Below are 18,585 nucleotides of genomic sequence, written 5' to 3'. Positions count from 1 at the left end.
CAAAGGGGTGGACAAAACAAAGTGAACGCCTTCAAATTTGAGATATTAGATGGTATGCTGAAAAGGTGTAGCAACAGAAACAGAAGAGGGAGACTTTTTTTTTTTTTTTTTAGCAGCAGCAGCAGCTCTGCAGCATCTCTTGGCAAATAGATCCGGAGCTGCCAAACGTGTTCGTGCAACGTCTGTTCCTTCAGGGTGAATATTTCTCAGGTCAACAGGAAAAAGCCGCCCTGAGGATGCTGAATCCTGACGGCTGATGTCAGTTCAGACATGCACCCTCTCTTTCCTCGCGCTGTGCAGGAGGTCTGTTTTGTTCCTCGGGTTGTTCAATCAGAATCAGTGTTATTTCAAACAAGATTTCCTAAACATGACTTCAGGAAAAGGTGGGGGAAAGAAACGAAACGAAACTAGAGGAAGTGTTAGAGAAAAAAAGAGGAGGACGTAGGAAAGGAGAAGAGGAAATAGTGAAAGTGAGGAAGAGAATTACAAGATCTCCAAAATGTTGTTCTCTTGTGAATTCAGTGCTTTCATAAACACTTCTGCCTTTAGAGCAGTATGTCAGGCATGAAACTGCATTTTCACCGTGTAAAGAAATTTAAAAAAAAGATGAAAGAAAAGGCAGGAAAGAGAGGCCAATATAAAAACAAACATATAAGTAAACAAACAAAATGCGGGGAAAGAAAATTATAAGATAAACAAAAGTAGAATTCTCTTTTATTATGGGAAAAACGGAGTCATAATTAGTTTCTTGGTGTTGGATTAAACTCCTTTCTTTCCTACGCTTTAAAAAAAAAAAAAAAAAAAGTACAACTAGTTTATATTGAACATATAACCTCAGCATGCAGCTACCGGCCACCAGGGGGAGCCAGAGCGTCACACAGTTAAAGTGCAGTCATCTTACGTCCCTGTGGAGGGCGGTGTTGTCACATTGTGGGAATTTAAAGGCAGATTTACAGTACTGATGTCTGAACTCTGACGCAGAGAGGAAACTGCTCAGTTTAAATAAACACAGACGGGTGTTTGATGTTCTGTGTTCACTGCTCTGTGCCTGTAAATCAAATGTAGCTCAAAGGGGCTGAAATGTTTGAAATTGGTATGAAGAATAATGTTCAGGTAAGTGACAGCGTGATCTGACACAGACAGACAGCATCAGGTATGTTTACAGCTCAGCAACAGTGTTTACGATGTCATCACGACAAGGAGCGAGTTAATGGTTGTTGTTTTTTTTTACAGTGCTGGAAGAAATATTCAGATATTTAAGTAAAAATATACAAGTGGAGCAATATAGAAATAATCCAATTAAATCCTACTCTGGTAAAAGACAATATGTCAATCAAAGTTCTGATTTGGTCCCTCTGACTGATATATTAATACATTAGATTATTACTACTAAGGCATCGGCGTGTAAGCAGCATGTTACTGCTGTAGATGCTGCAGGTGGAGCGAGTGTGGACTATAAAGTATTATATACAGGAACATCGGATAAATCTGAGGCGTCGTCAGATGACTATTCATCTATAGATAACTATAAAAACTTTTTTTGATTCGTGCATATCCACCAAGCGGCGACGTCACCCGTTGCTTTGTGAACGGCCGTTATGAATCTTTAGATGATTTAAATGAGTTAAATCGAACATATCGGCGTTACTATTTTCATTAAGAATAATTTTTATGCTGTTATTTATTAGCACTGGCACATCTATAACACATTTTGGGCGGGAGGGAGTGATGTAAATTTCTTGGGCTGCAAACGTTCCCGCTAAGCCCCTGTTAGCCACGAACTAATGTTCCACATAAACCTACGAACTAAAGCAAATTTTCAGTAAAAATGGAATAAGATATTTGTGCTTCATTTACACAGCTGGAAATAAACCAACAAAAGAACAACCAAACGGTCCAGCGGTTCAAACGACATCAATAGTTCATTTAAAAAAAATCACTTTGATAAACTTTTACATCCAAACTCGGAGGAAAAAAACACTAAGGATTTTTTTTTTTTTTTTTTTTTGGGGGGGGGGGGGGGGGGTTTCTATACAAAGACATCTTCAGGAGGACGCTGAACTCACAGCTCTGAGTCTCTGGTCTTCCTCCACTGAGAGGATGTTTACACATCACTCTGTGTATGTGAGTGTGTGAGTGTGTGTGTGTGTGTGTGTGTGTGTGTGTGTGTGTGTGTGTGTGTGTGTGTATGTGTGTGTGTGTGTGTGTGTGTGTCATCCGGGGTGAGCAGAGTCATGCATTCTTTCCATTACTCTCATCAAATCAATGTTCAACACTCCTCCTCCGATCTACTGTCCCACTAAAACCGCAGAGAGTGTGTGTGTGTGTGTGTGTGTGTGTGTGTGTGTGTGTGTGTGTAAATGTGTGACCAAAATGTCCGATCAATAAGCAGATAGGATATTTAATCAGTAAAAACCAGGACAACCAGACGGTCTGATGTGGGTTTCAGATAAACTGCTGGTGATGTAAACCACTTTTAATGTTATTTCATAGCAGCTCACTTCTTGTAGTAAATCAACGACTGATTCGTCACCTCCACTTTTACTTGACAGCGCCACCTTCGGGCTGATATCTGTTGCTTTAAGGGAAACGTCCCAACGACCGTCTCGTTCATGTTACGGGCGGTAAAAAAAAACTTCGGCGGGCGTTCGCCTCTCTGGTGCCGTCGTCAGGGCGACATCTAACGTTTGTTTTTCGTGCTGAGTTGCAGCTATCGCGCTAAATGATGAGACTGAACATCAGCTGCCATTGTGATTGTGTACCATTTTTTTTAGCATTCATCCCAAAGTGCATAAAAACAGTCTCACAGAGCTGTTACCATGGCTACAGACTAGAAGTTAATACTGCTTGGTTCCGGGTTTGTCTGCCGCCTGACAGGTTAAACTCTGGGCAGGAAAGTCCCACGTGGAAGACACCGTCCCAAACACCTGGGCCTGCTTTCTGTCAACCGTACCGGGGTGCGAGCGTGCGACTACGTTGTCATGACGACCGCTCGGTAAACAACCTTCTACGGTGGCTGGCGGACCACGTGTCACCACGGCGACAGTAAACGTCCAGGAGTCCTGACAGTGTGTTTACGTGATGTGAAACAGCTCCTGCGGAGACAAAATAAAACCGGTAAACACGAGAAGATTTGGATGAATCATTTAGAATCAAATGAAGTGATTGAAATAAAAACAATAAAAAAGTGAGACCGTGAACCTATATACCATATACATGTATGTAAAAATCAAACAGATCTGACAAAAACACAAAATGAAGTTGATATTCATTTTGATTTCAGAGAGAAGTTAACAAAAGCAGCTGATGATATGCTGACGTTAATTGATTAATTCCTTACCCCTTTTACTATCTCTCTTAGCAGACTTTTGTGTACAGTGCTTTAACATATGGAGAAATCCAGACTGAAGTATGGCACCCGGTTACGGTTGGATAATCATTGTTGGAGGAAGGGGTTGATAGAACTTCAAATCTTTAAAACGAAAAGGAATAATTTATAATGAACAAACATAGAGAAATTAAATTAAATCGATATTCATGTCTGCGAAACATGATTTTGAGATGACTGCTCCTTTAAGACTTTATTTTTGCACAGTGTTGAACTGAAAACAGAGGAAACCTCAGGATGACAGTACAGCGGACACAGTGGAAACTACAGCACGTCCTCCATGACGGAGAATACAACAGTCACCCCTCCACACACACACACACACACACACACATACACACCGAACACTCATCCAAACGTTAACGCTATGATCCTTTACAGTCGCCCGGTCTCTTTTATATTTCGGTCATCTGGAGGAAAGGTCACAACAAGTCTGACACCAAAACGGTCAAACGGGGAAATGAGCCCATCGCATCGATCGCAGTGATTACGTAACTGTCTGTTGACTCATTTCGCTGCTGATCTGTCTGACAGTCTGTCAGCTCGAGGAGCGTGAGAATCACTGCATCATCCACGATGTCGCAACCAGAGAGAGAACTTCAACGGGTCAAAAACCAACAACAAAAAAAAAACCCAACAACTCGTGTCTTCAGAGGACGGCCAGGTCGTGGCAGCTCTTCGACCGCACTTTGACCGCCATGCGCTGGTTTTTGCGCGCCACCAGCCGATCCAGGAAGCGCCGAGCCTTCTGGGTGAGGCTCTCTTTGCGTTTGTAGATGGAGCGTCGGCGCTGGATGGCCTCGCTGCCGTCCCGACGGAGGCGGATCTGCCGGACGACGCCCTCGAACAGCTCGGCGACGTTGTGCTGCAGCGACGCCGACGTCTCGATGAACTTACAGTCGAACACCACCGCGCACGCTCGGCCCTCTGGGAAGCAAACGACGCGCACGTAAAGAGGTCAAATTATCACATTATACGTATGTGTGTTACACCCCCCCCCCCCTCTCCCCCCCTGCCCGTGACCTTTGACCTCACCTTCCACGGCGACTTCTCTCGACCGCACCAGGTCGCTCTTGTTCCCCACGAGGATGATGGGGAGGTTTTCGGCCTGGCGGGTGCGCCGCAGCGTGATGCGGAGCTCGGCGGCGAAGTCGAAGCTGGCGCGGTCGGTGACGGAGTAGACGATGACGTAGGCGTTGCCCACCTTCAGACAGTCGTCGTGGGAGGAGCCGTCGTCGTCGTCGTCGTCGTCGCCCTCCTGACCGGAGACACATTCATCCAGATTTGAACACTTCTCTTCTCAACTAAAGTCTACTTCTTACGTTTGCCTGCCCCGGCTCTGAGTCGGGCAGCACAGCGAGCGTAACCGAGGCTTTCTTAATCGGGCATGGCATGCTGGGAAATGTAGTCCCTTCAGTCCCGTCATGGGACTGCGCTGGGCTTTCTTTCCTGTCTGAATAAGACAGCTGAGTATACATACACTGAACTCAACAGGAAGACAAATTGACACCGGTGGCAGCGTGCTGATCATACAATATGGAAATTCAACATCTCAACATAATGAGCTTATGTTCTCGATATAAAAAAATAAAACTTTTAACATCACAAGAATATGTAATAAATAATATATAATATATAAATGGAATAAAAAACAACAACTATTGGTGTTGTTTTGTTCAGTGGATCAGGACACGAAACCAGCAGGTTTACATTCAGCTACACACAGTTCATCACACACACACACGCACACACACACACACACACACACACACACACACAATACCAGTTTGTCACCCCCCCAGGTGTCCATGACGATGAGTGTGGTTTCCTCTCCATCCACTGTCAGAGTCCGCTCGTACGTGTTCTCTGCATCAAACAATAAACACAAACATTCATTTATATCATCTTTCTAAACTGATAATGTAACCCTCCTTTTAATTAAAACCGTCCACGTGATCTTCATTTTACAAAATGTCACGCCAATGCCAGCAGGTGTCGGTAAAGTCGAGATCAACGATACGTCAAATACCAGAGAAGAGCGTTCACAACATAGTGAGCTTATTTTTCTTCTGTGGTAGCGACTAAAAAAAAAACAAATATATATAGTAGCTAATTCTTTAGTCATTTATAGTTAAGGTTGCAGCTTGTAGTGCTAATCGAATGTAAAAGCCGCCATTGTTGTTGTGGTTCATAGATTTCACGAGGCAATTATTGACACATGCGAATTTAGGTGCGACCTCATTTTTTTCCAAATGGAGTTGAAAAAATCTGCACGTGAAAAAAATAAATAATTGTTTTTGTGACGTTAAAGGACGTCTGCGTGTGGACGAGAGGCCAAAATTCTGCAAAATATCTACATCGGCGTGTACAAGGTTGAAAAGGCAACACATCCAAAAAGGGGATGAGAAACTGAGCAACACCATCGCTTCTACGGCTGAAAAAAACAACAACATCATGAAGGACCGATGACAAAATCACAGCTGCCCTTTATGACCACGGTCAAGAGGAGACAGACAAAAAATAGGGGACAATCATGACAACATAAAAACTAAGTTGAAGCAGCGGTATCAGGACCCAGAGTAAACAAACAAACAAAACAAAAAAAAGTAAAACCAGAAGCAGCGCTTCGTCAGGCTGGAAACTAACAGCAGACAGGCTCTGCCCCTCACACCATGAGAGTCTATCAATACACGCTGTCAATCATGGCCTCGGGCCGACCCACACGTGACACGAGAGCTGATCAATGATGTTCAAGTCAGTCAAGGTTGCGATGTCATAACAAAGTCAGAGACAGAAACTGTGCACAGATCTACTGAGGACCGAGTTTGGGTGGGAAAGCTATAAAACAATTGTTTTAATTAATTTAATGCTCTTTTGGCCATTTTTGTACAAAAAAAAGAAGGAAATACTTCGAAAATCTGTTCCACTGTATGAAATAATGAATTTTTAATTTGTATTAATTTGATTAATTTGAAATTAATTAATTATGTTTTATTAATTTTGCGCATCTGTGGTCCGAACTGTTTCAGATGAATTTCTTTCTTTTATCTGTCACAATCGTGTGACAGTCACCGTTCCCAAGGCATTGCACGCATCCTTTCCTGTCCACGTATTAAATACTGAATATTGCTGGGAAAGTAGGACTCTGTCAGGACTGATTGAAACCAGAGTTCAGGGGAAAACATTTACAGAGTGTGACAAATTGAAGAGCGGCTACGATGAAAAAGCAGTTAATAAAGTTAGTGAGAACATTCAGGCTTCATGACAACAAACCACATGAAAGACAACCGCACACAAAGCCCCACCTCCGGGTTGTTCATCCTTCTCTGTGACCCCGGCGAAGATTCCTGCGAGGCTGGTCTTTCCAACACCATGGTCACCGAGCAACACCACTCTGTAAACACAGTCCGAGTCGCTCTGTGAGTCATCATCCGAGTCTGAGCTCCACTGGGCGCGGTAGTGGAGGGACTTGTCTCCGGGGTGGTAGGATGCTGACTGTCCCAGAGGAGGGTGACTGCGCTGGGGTTGGGGCTGCTCCGGGTCGGGCCGAAGGTCCCGAGTCCAGGACGCGTGGTGGTAGAGGGGAGGAACCGGCGTGCTGCCTCGCCGCCGCAGGGGCTCCTTCTCTCTCTGGGTGTTGAGGGTCATGTTGCTATGGTAACAGCATCAGGACAGGACGGGCCTGAGTGTGGAGACAGGAGGTTCAGGTTTCAGAATAAGAAGTCTGGTCCAATACTGTGTTTAAGAGGTTTAAGATGTTTAAAGGTGATTTTATTGACATTTAAAACAACCGCAGAGTGTTACTTTACAACCTGGTATCACGCCAAAGTGTGTAATACAGCCACAAGTTATTTTGTTGTTGTTAGCTAAAGTCACTCCTTCTTATTAGTTTTCTGGCGGTCCATCTATGAATTACATAATATATATGCCACAAAAAGCTGTGTTTTTGGGGGCGTGTCTGCTTGATTGACAGGCGTGTGGTGCACTCAGCTTACGGCCGTCGGTGGGCGGGACGTAGTATCATCGGGTTTCCAATCAGATCAGTCAGATCCACCGCTTACTTCTTCCCAGCTCACCCAAATATGGTCATTACCAACTCCAAACCTCTCCGATGTAACAAGACGGCGACGGCCAACATCCGAACGGGAGGCCGTTCACGAACCACGCCACCAAGCGGTAACCAACGGGTCACGCAGACGCCATCACCATCACCTCACTGCCGGGCGTCGTTACAGATTGAACGGATTTTTGTCGGTTTCAACCAGAGCTTGCGTTGAAAACACTGCGTGAACTCTTCAGTGTAAGTTTGATATTACATATGATAATAATATAATACATATTATTGGCCTTTATTGTGCGACATTCGAATGTATTAGTTCCTCTTTGTGACACTGTGTTAATAATCTACTCTTTAATTGTGGCAGGGCCTCTCTTGTAAGAGAGAAAATTTAGCTGCAGAGACTTCCTTGTTAAATAAAGATTAAAATAAATCATATTATTACAGATGGAGAAAGCAGCTGTGCTCTCCTGATTTCCTGCCTGGTTTAATACGCTAAATAACATCCAGTGGGATTCAAGCATTGACCACTGAGGAAGTTGTGCTGGTAGCAATTTTACTGTGGAGAAGAAACTTCATATGGTTCATATCTAAATTCTCAGAGTTCTGCATTTCTACATTAGATTAGATCGTTAGATAGACTCTTACTGAGTCCGACATATATAGTATACATACAACTTCTAGAGGTGTTCACCACATGTAAGAACAAATCTTGAATACAGGACCTTTAAACTGAACTCACTTTAGTGAATCGTCAGTTTCATTGACTGACTGACTCGAGTAGCTTTCAGCAGTGGAGCTCCACAGTCCAGCTGTGTTACTCAGTACATTAGATCCTGCAATAAAATCTTATCAAAACACTGTGAGATCAACGATACGATCATACAAACGTAGAAACGGTCTAAATCGGTGTCAAACGTGTATTTTAAGGTGATAATTTCACTAATTTATGCACACAAGCACCCGCTTAACATAGAAACAAGAAAACAAAAATAAATCTTGCATATTTTGTGTAAAATTGAGCTGAGTACAACAATAACAAGACAAAGAGATGTTGTCAGAATAAACACTCCAGAGAGGGAACAGAATCGGTTGAGAAAAACTCAGAAAAGTTATGAACTTGTCAGACTGAACATCATTTGGAACGAATCCGCATCTAAGATCAAGTCGCGGTTACTAGGAAAAGAAATAGTGTGGAAAAGGGAGCACAGACACACAAACAAACCTTCTACAATAAATAATTCAAGTATATAAAGGTGCCAAGTACGGCAGTCAGTTAACGTGAGGGCTCAAAGGTACAGTTTAAAAAAACAACAGCATCAGCAATCGAGCAAAATCCTTTAAAATCTCCAGTGATTACATTCAAAACTTTGCCTTGTTTCTCAACAACATGAACGACAAACTGCAGACAGTGTTGAGGTCAAAGGTCAGCAGTCACAGAGCTCATTAAAATTGCCAGATAGTGTGCGACCGCTAATTAGCCGGCAGAAAAGAGGTCATAAACTGTATTAATTTACTTTTATACTAAATGAAACCAGCAGGAAACAAATTTAAAACAAATCACGAGACATCTATGTTTTCAAATTTCAAACTCAAACTTTGCATGCGAGACGTCTAAAACTATTACACAAAACATTATATGTAGATTTATGAAAATAGAAATGTGTGTCTGACATGTGAAACATCTGCAAGTCACATTTGTTGTTTTGAGACATTATACAAGTAAAAGATACAATTTTACGTGTGAAAACATACATTTCACGTATGATTAAAAAAAATAAATAAAAATAAATAATTAAACTTACAACTAAATAGATAGTTAGAAAATATCATGCGACTCCCAGACTCACCGTACACCCCGTGCACACTGTGTGTCCGTCCAGCCTCAGTAAACAACAGAAGTGAAGTGAAGCCTGTCTCCCCGTCTCTGCCGCTGTAACAGTACCCTGGTGCCACAGTAACCCGCCTGGAAAAAAAAAAAAAAAGTTCCACAACAGCGTTAAAAATTCAGCAGTGGAATCACAGTTATCTACCTCCCTCTGTGTGCGCACGTGTGTGTGTGTGTGTGTGTGTGTGTGTGTGTGTGTGTGTGTGTGTGTGTGTGTGTGTGTGTGTCAGAGCGACAGCAGAGGAGAAACAGATATCTGAGGAGGGAGCATGTATGTGTGTGTGTGTGTGTGTGTGTGTGTGTGTGTGTGTGTGTGTGTGTGTGTGTGTGTGTGTGTGTGTGTGTGTGTGTGTGTGTGTGTGTGAGACAGAAAGAGAGTTTTATCAGCGTGGAGGGTGAGCTGCTTTAGGAAACATTTTGGTCACTTCCTGTTTGACCTAAAAGACAGTCAGTTAATAAAAACAGATCAGACGGATCTTTCACACACGATAAGTCATATAAGTGATAAGTGACTCGAGTCATCTAAAGGGACTTAAAGTCCTCACGGGGAAAAAAAAACAACTCCTTTTTAACAGGACGAACTCTGTTAATAAGAACTCGTCATGTGGGATTACTTAACAAAGAGGCAGTTGATTAAATAACTCATCGACGAAGACACCAGATTAACCGGCAGTTTACAAATTGATAATTCACCTGCTGGCCAACTGATGAAGATACCAAATTAGGAGTGAAAAGGCCAGTTTAGTAACCGGCTCGATGAAGATCCGGTGTACTAACCAGCTGTGTGATGACGAACGAGCTCGCTGATGGACGACTAGTTTACCGACTGTCCCAGTTGTTACCGCAAGAATCAGATGTGCAAGAAGTTGTTCAGCTAGTACGTCAATCAGTTACTGTAACGCTAAACGTTATTTATAATACGTACACGGTGGACGGAGTTTACATTTTTTGGCAAGTTTATGCATTTTGTCGTACTAATTCAGATTATTACATGGTTTTCTGAAAAAAAAAAAGTGTAGATTTCGTACTTTCTTTCAATTCATCATGTTTTTTTGTTCCCATTTCATCAATCGTTGCTGTCGTCTGCGTTTTTTTTTTTAATTACAAACAACTCAGATCAAGTTCAGCTTCAGTTCAGACTTTATTGATCCCACGGTGGGGACATTTAAAATGTTGCTGTTGGTTCAGACGTGACAGCCGACGGCTGTGGATCCCATTTAACTCTGTTTACGACGAGAACGTTCTGCTCGGAACGAAGGAAAAGACCGTTTGAAAACGACAGCGAGTCGGTCAAAATGTTGGTATCATACAACTTTGACCTGTTATGATATTCAGAGTGAGACTTTTCATCAAGTACCCCCCCCCCACCCCTCGACTTGTACTTATCATGAGTACTTTCATGTTTATCATTCTTAATTTTTCATGCCTTTTTCTGGCAGAACTGGGTTTCCATGGTTTACACGAGCAGCGATGGAAAATTAGGTTATAGAGGAGCACACATCACTTCCTCTGTGTCAGTGTGAATGTCCCGACTGAAACTCAACACATCACAGATGTTTGGTTTTTGTCCTCCCCCTCAGTTTAAAAGTTTAAATTTAAGAGGCGGAGCTTCCTCCTGCATCCTGTAAGTTTGAAGTTTCACAGAATCACTGATGTACATGAACTTTATCACCGGCTGCTTCAGTCCCTCTGCAGGCGAACTGATTCCTGATTGACACTCAGATGGACTTTCTATGTTCAGTTTTAGTTACTTTAGAAAGCAATTTTTTATTTTTTTTTATTTTTATACATACGAGACTATTTTCCTGCTCCAATGCTGCCTGTCACTCTTTCCTTTCTTGCTCTGTTTAAACTGACAATAAAGACAGATTTTGGCACAATTAGTTCCTTTTTTCAGACAGAATGAGACGAAAGCATCTCTCCTTTTACTTTTTGATGACTGAAATATCAACTGCATATTAGTAGTTTTAATCAGCTGGCTGGTGAAACTCACATTAGTTTAATTAATTGGCTGAGTTTCCAGTTGACTCATTTTAAAAACGACATCATTATAAAAGGGTTTTCAATCCGTACTCACGAACATGATATCAAACTGAAAGACTGAGGCTGAAGCTAAAGTTAAAAATCAATCAATGTTTCTGTTTCAACGTTGAGTAAAAGAGATTTTAGGATGAGGCGTGTTTGGTGAAATACTGCTGTCTCAGCTGAAGTCGTTTTAGAGCTGCTTGAATGAAAATTTCCCGAAATTGAATAAAGAGCGAGAAAGAGACGCTCCCGTTACTTGTAATACCACAAACTAATGCCGTGCATAAATCACAAGCTGCAGTTTCAAATGTATTACTGTAAAACTTATACGCACTGTTATTTACTAAATATTCAAAGATCTTATTGTTGTTTTGCTAAATTTTGTTACCACAAAAAGTACATTTGACATTAACATATAATCATTTCAGGAATTATCTTTTGATATTGTTATTTATATATTTCTGAATGAAATAGAGTTTAATTGAATAATTGTGTAATTGTGTCTTTTAGAGGAATCGATGTTTCCAACTTTAAACTCAGTTGGATATCATAATTCAATCTCTACTTTGTTCACAAATGTTTTTAAGGTTGAAATATTAAAGTAGAAAGTCCAGATAGAGACGGTGATGTCCCATCAAACAGGCAGTGCACGTTTTGTACTGTCAGCATTAGCGTGATGTCAAATATTGACTCCTGCTGCCACCTCGTGGTCACAAGTGGAAACGTAACAACCATCTTAAACTGAACTGACTCATCTCAGCTTTACTCTACTTTGTTACTCTACCAAGAATTATTTTTAATTTGCTGAATGCATAAAACAGGTTTGCTTTTTCCTGTTTTGCAAACGCTTTAGAGGCCGTGTCGATAGTTTAATCAACAAAATATGAACTTAAAAACAACTCAACACAGAAGACAAAACCTTTTCACCTGCAAGTTGAACACTTCTGTCATAATATATAAGCAGCACAGATTTTAAGTACTTTTTTTTTTTTTTTTTTCCCATGCAACCAACTTCTACTTTTAATCATGTTAATCATGTGCAGCGCCCTGCTAATTTGTTTACATGTGTTTCTTTGTAATTCTGTAAAACTGCATATTTGCGTTCATAGGCAGATAAAGGTATAGTTTGGAGAAGTACTGAAGTGTCCTACAGTTTTGAGCTGCCCTTGAACCGCTCACGTCCTCACCGTATTGGTTGGTGACGTGTCAATTTGTTGCCAGCCAATCAGGACAAGCAGAGAGAACTTTTCGGTTCTTAGAGAAAAGCACTTTGTTTTGAGTTTCTGAGTGAGCATGGGTCGATAAACGTGCGATGACACGGAGCTTTGTAGTAGCAACACAGGAAACTCATTGGCGTTGTGAATTTCTGGCTGCAGTAGATGTGCTCCTTGACCGCTGCTGCAGAGGGACAGACGCAGGACGGCTTTTTCCCCTCATCACAGCGCCTCCTGCTGGACACAAAGGTTTGCAAAGACTTGTTATCTACCGCTCTTATCTATCTGTAAATAATGGAGGAACAGCGAGTCCTTTTCTTTGAGGATTTAAATGAGCTCCAACAAGCACGCCGACGTTAAGGCACCATCACACTGACTAAAAAAAAAAAAAATCCTGGGTATTTATTTATTTATTTTTGGGAGAGTTTGTAATATATGTTGACTGTTTTTCATTCAATGTGTGTGGCTTAAATATTCATGTGTTAAAGGAATGTTATTTCAAAGTAGAAAGCGAGGGATAAATATGAACGCATGGGAGTTTGAACTCACAGTTTCAGCGGTACGATATGAAGACCCTGAAGTACAATTGGAGTTGAGAAGGTGGGCTACACATTTTAATTTGGATAATTGGATTATTGATCAGTCGGTAATTGTGCTCAACATTTCTCACAGCTTTTAGAATTCAAACCAACCAAGTTGTCAATCGATTTTTGTTTTTAAATTATTAAAATAATTAGGGCCCGAGCACTGATGGTGCTAGAGCCCTGTTCTTCAAGGAATTATTATTATTATTATTATTATTTTTCTCCTCAAAAATAAATTGACTATTTGAAGGGTTTATTATTATTAGTTACATTCCTAAATAAGGCAGTTAAAAACAACAGTAAAATGTTACTTGCACATTGATGCATAAATCATAATAATCTCATAATGTTATAACAATATGACACCCGCAGGTGCCATCTTTCTGCAGAGAGTACTTTTTACTTATAAAGTACATTTTCCTACATGCATACTTTTCCTTCAGTAATATTTTCAGTGCAGGCCTTTTTCTTGTAAGAGTGTTTTCACTGTGTGGTGTTGGTGCTTTCACTTAAGTAAAGGCCTTGAATACTTTCACCACCACCGTGGAAATATTCATAAAATCAGGTTTAAATTTTTTTTTAATTTCCATTCCTGTATTCGAGAAAACGTCTCCGTACTCACAGGAAGTATAGCAGATTCATTTATTTTCTTTTTCTAATGTCCTGTCGCATCATCTTGCTCGTCCTCCTCTCACCAAAGATTTCTGATGGACTCGTCAGCGCTCACAGAGGAATGATGGGATTCATCCAGCTGCTGAACGTCGAGGTCGTCGGTCTGACGGTCGTCGGTCTGACGGTCGTCGGTCTGACGGTCATCGACCGGATGGTCATCGACCGGAGAAAGGGTCGGACCTGGAGGGAAGGACACGGACGTCAAATCCATTCACCGTTTGAAAATAAATTAAACGTAGTGACATTATAATACGTAAAGAGGAATTCATACGGACTTTGTTCCTCCTTTTGAGGAAGAATCTTGATCCACTGCCACAGATTGCTGTAAAGAGATTTTTTTTCTGCGGGAGAGAAAAATAAACATCAATCTTCAGTCAAAGTTACAAAAGAAAAATCTGAAGCGCCGTCAGTAAATTTTCACGGTTTAGTTCGAGCTCCAAATAGAAGAAGTGGAGTCTCAGTAAAGTCTTTCTTTCCCTTCACGGTTACAGAAGGTGGAGCTACGTCCACCTGAACAGGAATAGTAAATGGTTTGGACTTATGCAGCAACTTGGTGGTCTACAAAGCACTTTACAAGGCTTCCCATTTACACACACACGCACACGCACACACACACACACACACACACACACACTTTCCTTTCTTTCCTATAAAAAGCTAAAGATTAATCTGGACGAAGGGCCCACGGGCCAAAAAATACATTTTCACGTTATGTGTTGTAATGTGACATATTTCAGAGAAAATTAAATTCTAAAATAAAATTAGAATCTGAATTATTAAAACAAAACTCTTTAATCAGTAATAGTGATTTCAGTATGTTGCGGAAATTATTAAATTGTAAAAAACAAAAAAACATCATTTTTTTTAATCGAGCCGCTGCCCCAATCTGTCATCTTGACTGGCAGCCCAGTGACGTACGACGATACTGTAAATATTAGCAGGAGAGAGAGAGAATATAATTATTCTTAATACCACAATTTTTCTTTGATAAAACTAATTTATTCGGGCATGTTAACAGCACTGTGCTGTACATTGCTGTACAACTTATATTCACTCTGTGTAATTTATGGGATTTTGGAGAAGTTGAGTATGAATCACATTTTCTCACACATTTTGATTATGCATGACTCGATAATCAAATCCATCACTCAAACCTTATATTATGTCATTTTTAGCTGCGCGGTAAAATGTAAAACAATTACATTTTTTTAAGGATAGATCTTCCTCAAGTTTGTGTGAACAGAAAGCACATTTTCCAAGTTGAATTAATGTAATGATCGCGTAATCTGACTTTATTATTATTTTAAATACTTCAAAACAGTCAGCAGCGTTTCCACCTGTAGACGTCCCTGCAAAGACCTCCTCCGTCCGTACCTGCAACAAACTCATTCGGTTTCTTGTAATGCAACAACAAGCAGTCCAACCCGAACGGATGGAAGATGTGTTGTGCTCTGATTTAGTTCACCGTCACATAATAATATTAAATAGCGCACCTCTAAATTGTCTAATTGTGCTGCTTCGTGCTCCTTCTTCCTCCGCCGTCGTGTAAAACCACCCGTCAAGCTCCGCCCACCCGGAGACGGTTTCATATTTTGTTATGACGATCACGACAAAAGTGAACTGACCACGCCGATTTAGTTGTTGACAGTTTCTTTAAGCTTTGTACCACTGGAAGAACAGAAAACAGGCTTATACGTAATTTTTAAAAAAATTTGCGGTGTAACTCACTGTATCCATGGCAACAAAACACTTCCTATTTCTTGTAAAAGTTTGCATCTGTTTAAATAAGGGAAGACTTTTAATGTGACTTTTCCAAAATTGTTTGCTGGAAAAGAAAAAGGAAAAAAAAACATCAATAAATCAAGCCCACGATCATTACATTAAATCACACTTTCAAGTTTAGTGATGATTTATAAACTAGTCTCATAATTACATGAACTTTTCTCAAAAGAACGAGATATACATAAAACAACACTTTGAAGCAACATTTAACTTTTTGTTTCAGAAACAACCTCGATGAGATCTGACAGCAGACGAAAACACAACCAAAATCAAAATATGTTTCTTCTTCTTCTTTTTTTATTTTACATATTTAAACAACATTTTTTTTTTTTTTGCTGATGTTTTTTTTTTTTTTTAATTTTTTGTATTACCCTTTAAACTAATATCTGACAATGGGAAGAAACCGGAGCGCCCGGAGGAAACCCGTACTCAACCTAGCAGCTCGAGGCTCAAGTGGAGAAAATAGATGACAAAATTGATCTGATCGTCCTGCCTGAAGTCTTCTTGGCTGTCGGCCTGGGGACAAACTCCAGATTGATTTTCAGCTCCCTCACGACAGCGTCGTCAAACGACGTGCCGTCTGATGCCTTTGCGGCGGCCGTCATTTTGTTCGCGGATCCAAACTCGTCGCGGAGGTCTTCGTATAAGACCTGGAAGAACTTGTCCATGTTGTCGTCGATGCTGACGGCGGACGCCGTGACGTCCATCTCATCCTGCACCTTCTTCAACAGACGGCTGCGGATGTCGATGATGTCGTCCAGCGACACGTTGCTTTTCTTGGACGTGTTCATGTTCATCCACATCAACAGAGCCTCCACGATGATGGCGGTACTTTTTTCCACGGTTGCGTGGAATAGATTGTTGTTGGTCTTCCGTTGCGGAGAGGACTCCGGCCTGACGACGCCGTCTTCCTGCGGTTCCCCTTCGATATCATTAATAATATAGACAGGAGATCTCCACGAGGGTATTGATAAGTTGTCTTCGTAGGACTCTGAAAACTCGTCCTCTTCGTCTGAGAACAGCATCGATGTAAGTACTTTTTCGATGTCGAGCAGCGCACCGGACACTTTCTGATTGTGACTTTCATCCGACGGCTCCTTCCCGATCCAGAGGAGCACCTGCTGCAAAAACGTTCCCACCGCGTCCTCCGTCATGGCGTACACGAGTTCAGGAGAAAAATCTGCGGTGCGAGTCGTCCCCTTCAAAAGGATGAAAGAGTCAGAAAAACTTTTTACCCTTTGGGGAACGGGAAACAGATACGAGCTGCCGGGCATCAGATGATCGTACATTTTATCAGTGAGGTCCTTGGAAAACATCCTAATTTTCCCGCTGCGCTTAATGTTCTCCAGTATTTTGCTGACATGTTCCTCAGGTTTATCCGGCTGGTTTAAATCATCAAACAGTTTGCCCACGTGAGGTTTGATGTTGTCAAAATCAACGGAGGAAGAGTCGATTTTGTTAATCGGGATCAGCGTCCGTTTGTTGAGGAGACTGGAGGGTTTGGGAATTTCTGAAATATATCCCGGTAAATCGGATTCAGCAGCTTCCTTTGCAAACTGAAAGGATTTTAGACTCGGTTTGATATTCAACAGGGACTTTGTGTCCATTGTTTCGTATGCCGTCTCCAGCTTAGCCTTCATGTTTTCAAACTGCGGCTGGGCAAATTTGAAAAGAGCGCGTTTAGAAGCTTTTTGGTCGGCATCAGTGATGTTGTGTGAAGGTGCTCTCCGCGGGCGGAAAAAGGTTTTCAGCTTATCGACTATCAGCGTCCTTCTGAAATGAGGCCGACTTTCCCCCGCGGGCCCCGCGAGATTTCCGGAGTCGCAGTAGTGCAGGTCCTCAATTACGGTTCTGACAATTTCCGCCGCCGCGTTGTAAATCTCAGGTTCACTGAACAGGGAAATGTAGCCATCTTCATCCGTGACCTCCGAAGAATCTGCCGAATATTTGAGGAGGATTTCACTCACGGCTTCGGTCGCCGAGTGCACGCAGATCTTAGATTTCATGCTCTGGTTGTCGCCTCCCTGCGGTTCCTCTATGACCACGACCTCTCCTCCCGAGTCCGGGTAAAACTGTCGGCATTTTGGCCGCCGCCAACCCGGGCACTTGCATTTCATCTTCTCCACACACACCCTGAGACACCTGGCGGCGTGAGACACCATGTGACGAAGGGATTTGATGTTGGACATGGCGCCGCTGACATGAATGGTTGAATCTGAGGGCCAGACGGGGCTGTCCATGGCGTTACCGACGACCACTTTCACCTTCTCTGAAACCTCCTGCTCGACCAGCGCCGCGAGCTCCTCGGAGCTCTTACACTTCTCCTCCGGGACTTTGAGAGCGCCGGCGAAGCAGGAAGAAAGGAAGTCTCCCAGGGTTCCCCTGAAGTCCTTCTTAGGAACGACCGCCGGAGAATCGTCCGGGATCATGGCCTTACGAAACATGGGGAGGATGATGTTCAGCGTGTCGATGGAGACCGTGTGGATGATTTCGGTCACCATGTCCGCCAGGGAGGCGGCCGTGTCGGACTCGCAGGTCCCCGAGTTCAGCATGCTCCATTGGGCCTCGGAGATTCCCTCCAAATGTTTGTGGATGATGGGCTGGAGATTTTCCTGGTCGATGACGGTAGTGATATTGCCCAACTGGGTTTGCTTCGTTGCGAACATCTTTTCTTTCAGGCCGGGTTTTTCTTCAGCTCCTTTAAAACTCGGTCTTCTGTAAATACTCCGCGTGTGTCCGGATCCTATTTGTAGTTCGTGAGCGTCGTCTTGCGTCAGCTGTGGAGAACTGACTGTCTTCAAAAGACCGGCTATATTTATAAGCTTGCGGTCCCTTCTGTGACATCACAAAGGACATTCCACAGAGCCCCGCCTCCCTTCTATGACATCATAAAGGACATTCCACAGAGCCCCTCCCACACATCCAGCCACGCCCAGTTTATTTTTTTCAAATCAGATTTTCAATCAGTAATAACC

General features: G+C 42.2%; 1 protein-coding gene across 3 annotated transcripts; it reads right to left on the bottom strand.

Moving 5' to 3' along the window:
* Nucleotides 1-2,128: 2,128 nt before the first annotated feature.
* Nucleotides 2,129-9,519, bottom strand: rem1 (RAS (RAD and GEM)-like GTP-binding 1). Of its 3 annotated transcripts, none has more exons than XM_069150038.1 (6): nt 9,296-9,519; nt 6,694-7,070; nt 5,172-5,254; nt 4,424-4,646; nt 3,341-4,315; nt 2,129-3,095 (listed from the first exon to the last, which is right to left on the bottom strand). In XM_069150038.1, exons 2-5 carry the CDS (start codon nt 7,034-7,036, stop codon nt 4,038-4,040), a joined length of 927 nt encoding a protein of 308 aa, XP_069006139.1. In that variant the 5' UTR covers nt 7,037-7,070; nt 9,296-9,519; the 3' UTR covers nt 2,129-3,095; nt 3,341-4,037. The 3 variants fall into 3 exon arrangements, with proteins under 3 accessions (XP_069006139.1, XP_069006149.1, XP_069006131.1); XM_069150048.1 differs by lacking the exon at nt 9,296-9,519 and adding an exon at nt 7,384-9,206; XM_069150030.1 differs by lacking the exon at nt 9,296-9,519 and having other exon boundaries at nt 6,694-9,206.
* Between the last annotated feature and the right edge of the window lie 9,066 nt (nt 9,520-18,585).

This window comes from Embiotoca jacksoni, unplaced genomic scaffold (assembly GCF_022577435.1).
Source record: "Embiotoca jacksoni isolate LCO1_2020_lvr unplaced genomic scaffold, fEmbJac1.0.p SCAF_1, whole genome shotgun sequence".
Lineage (NCBI taxonomy): Eukaryota > Metazoa > Chordata > Actinopteri > Embiotocidae > Embiotoca > Embiotoca jacksoni.
Note: the sequence above shows the minus strand (reverse complement) of the source record. Positions and strands in the feature narration are given on the sequence as shown.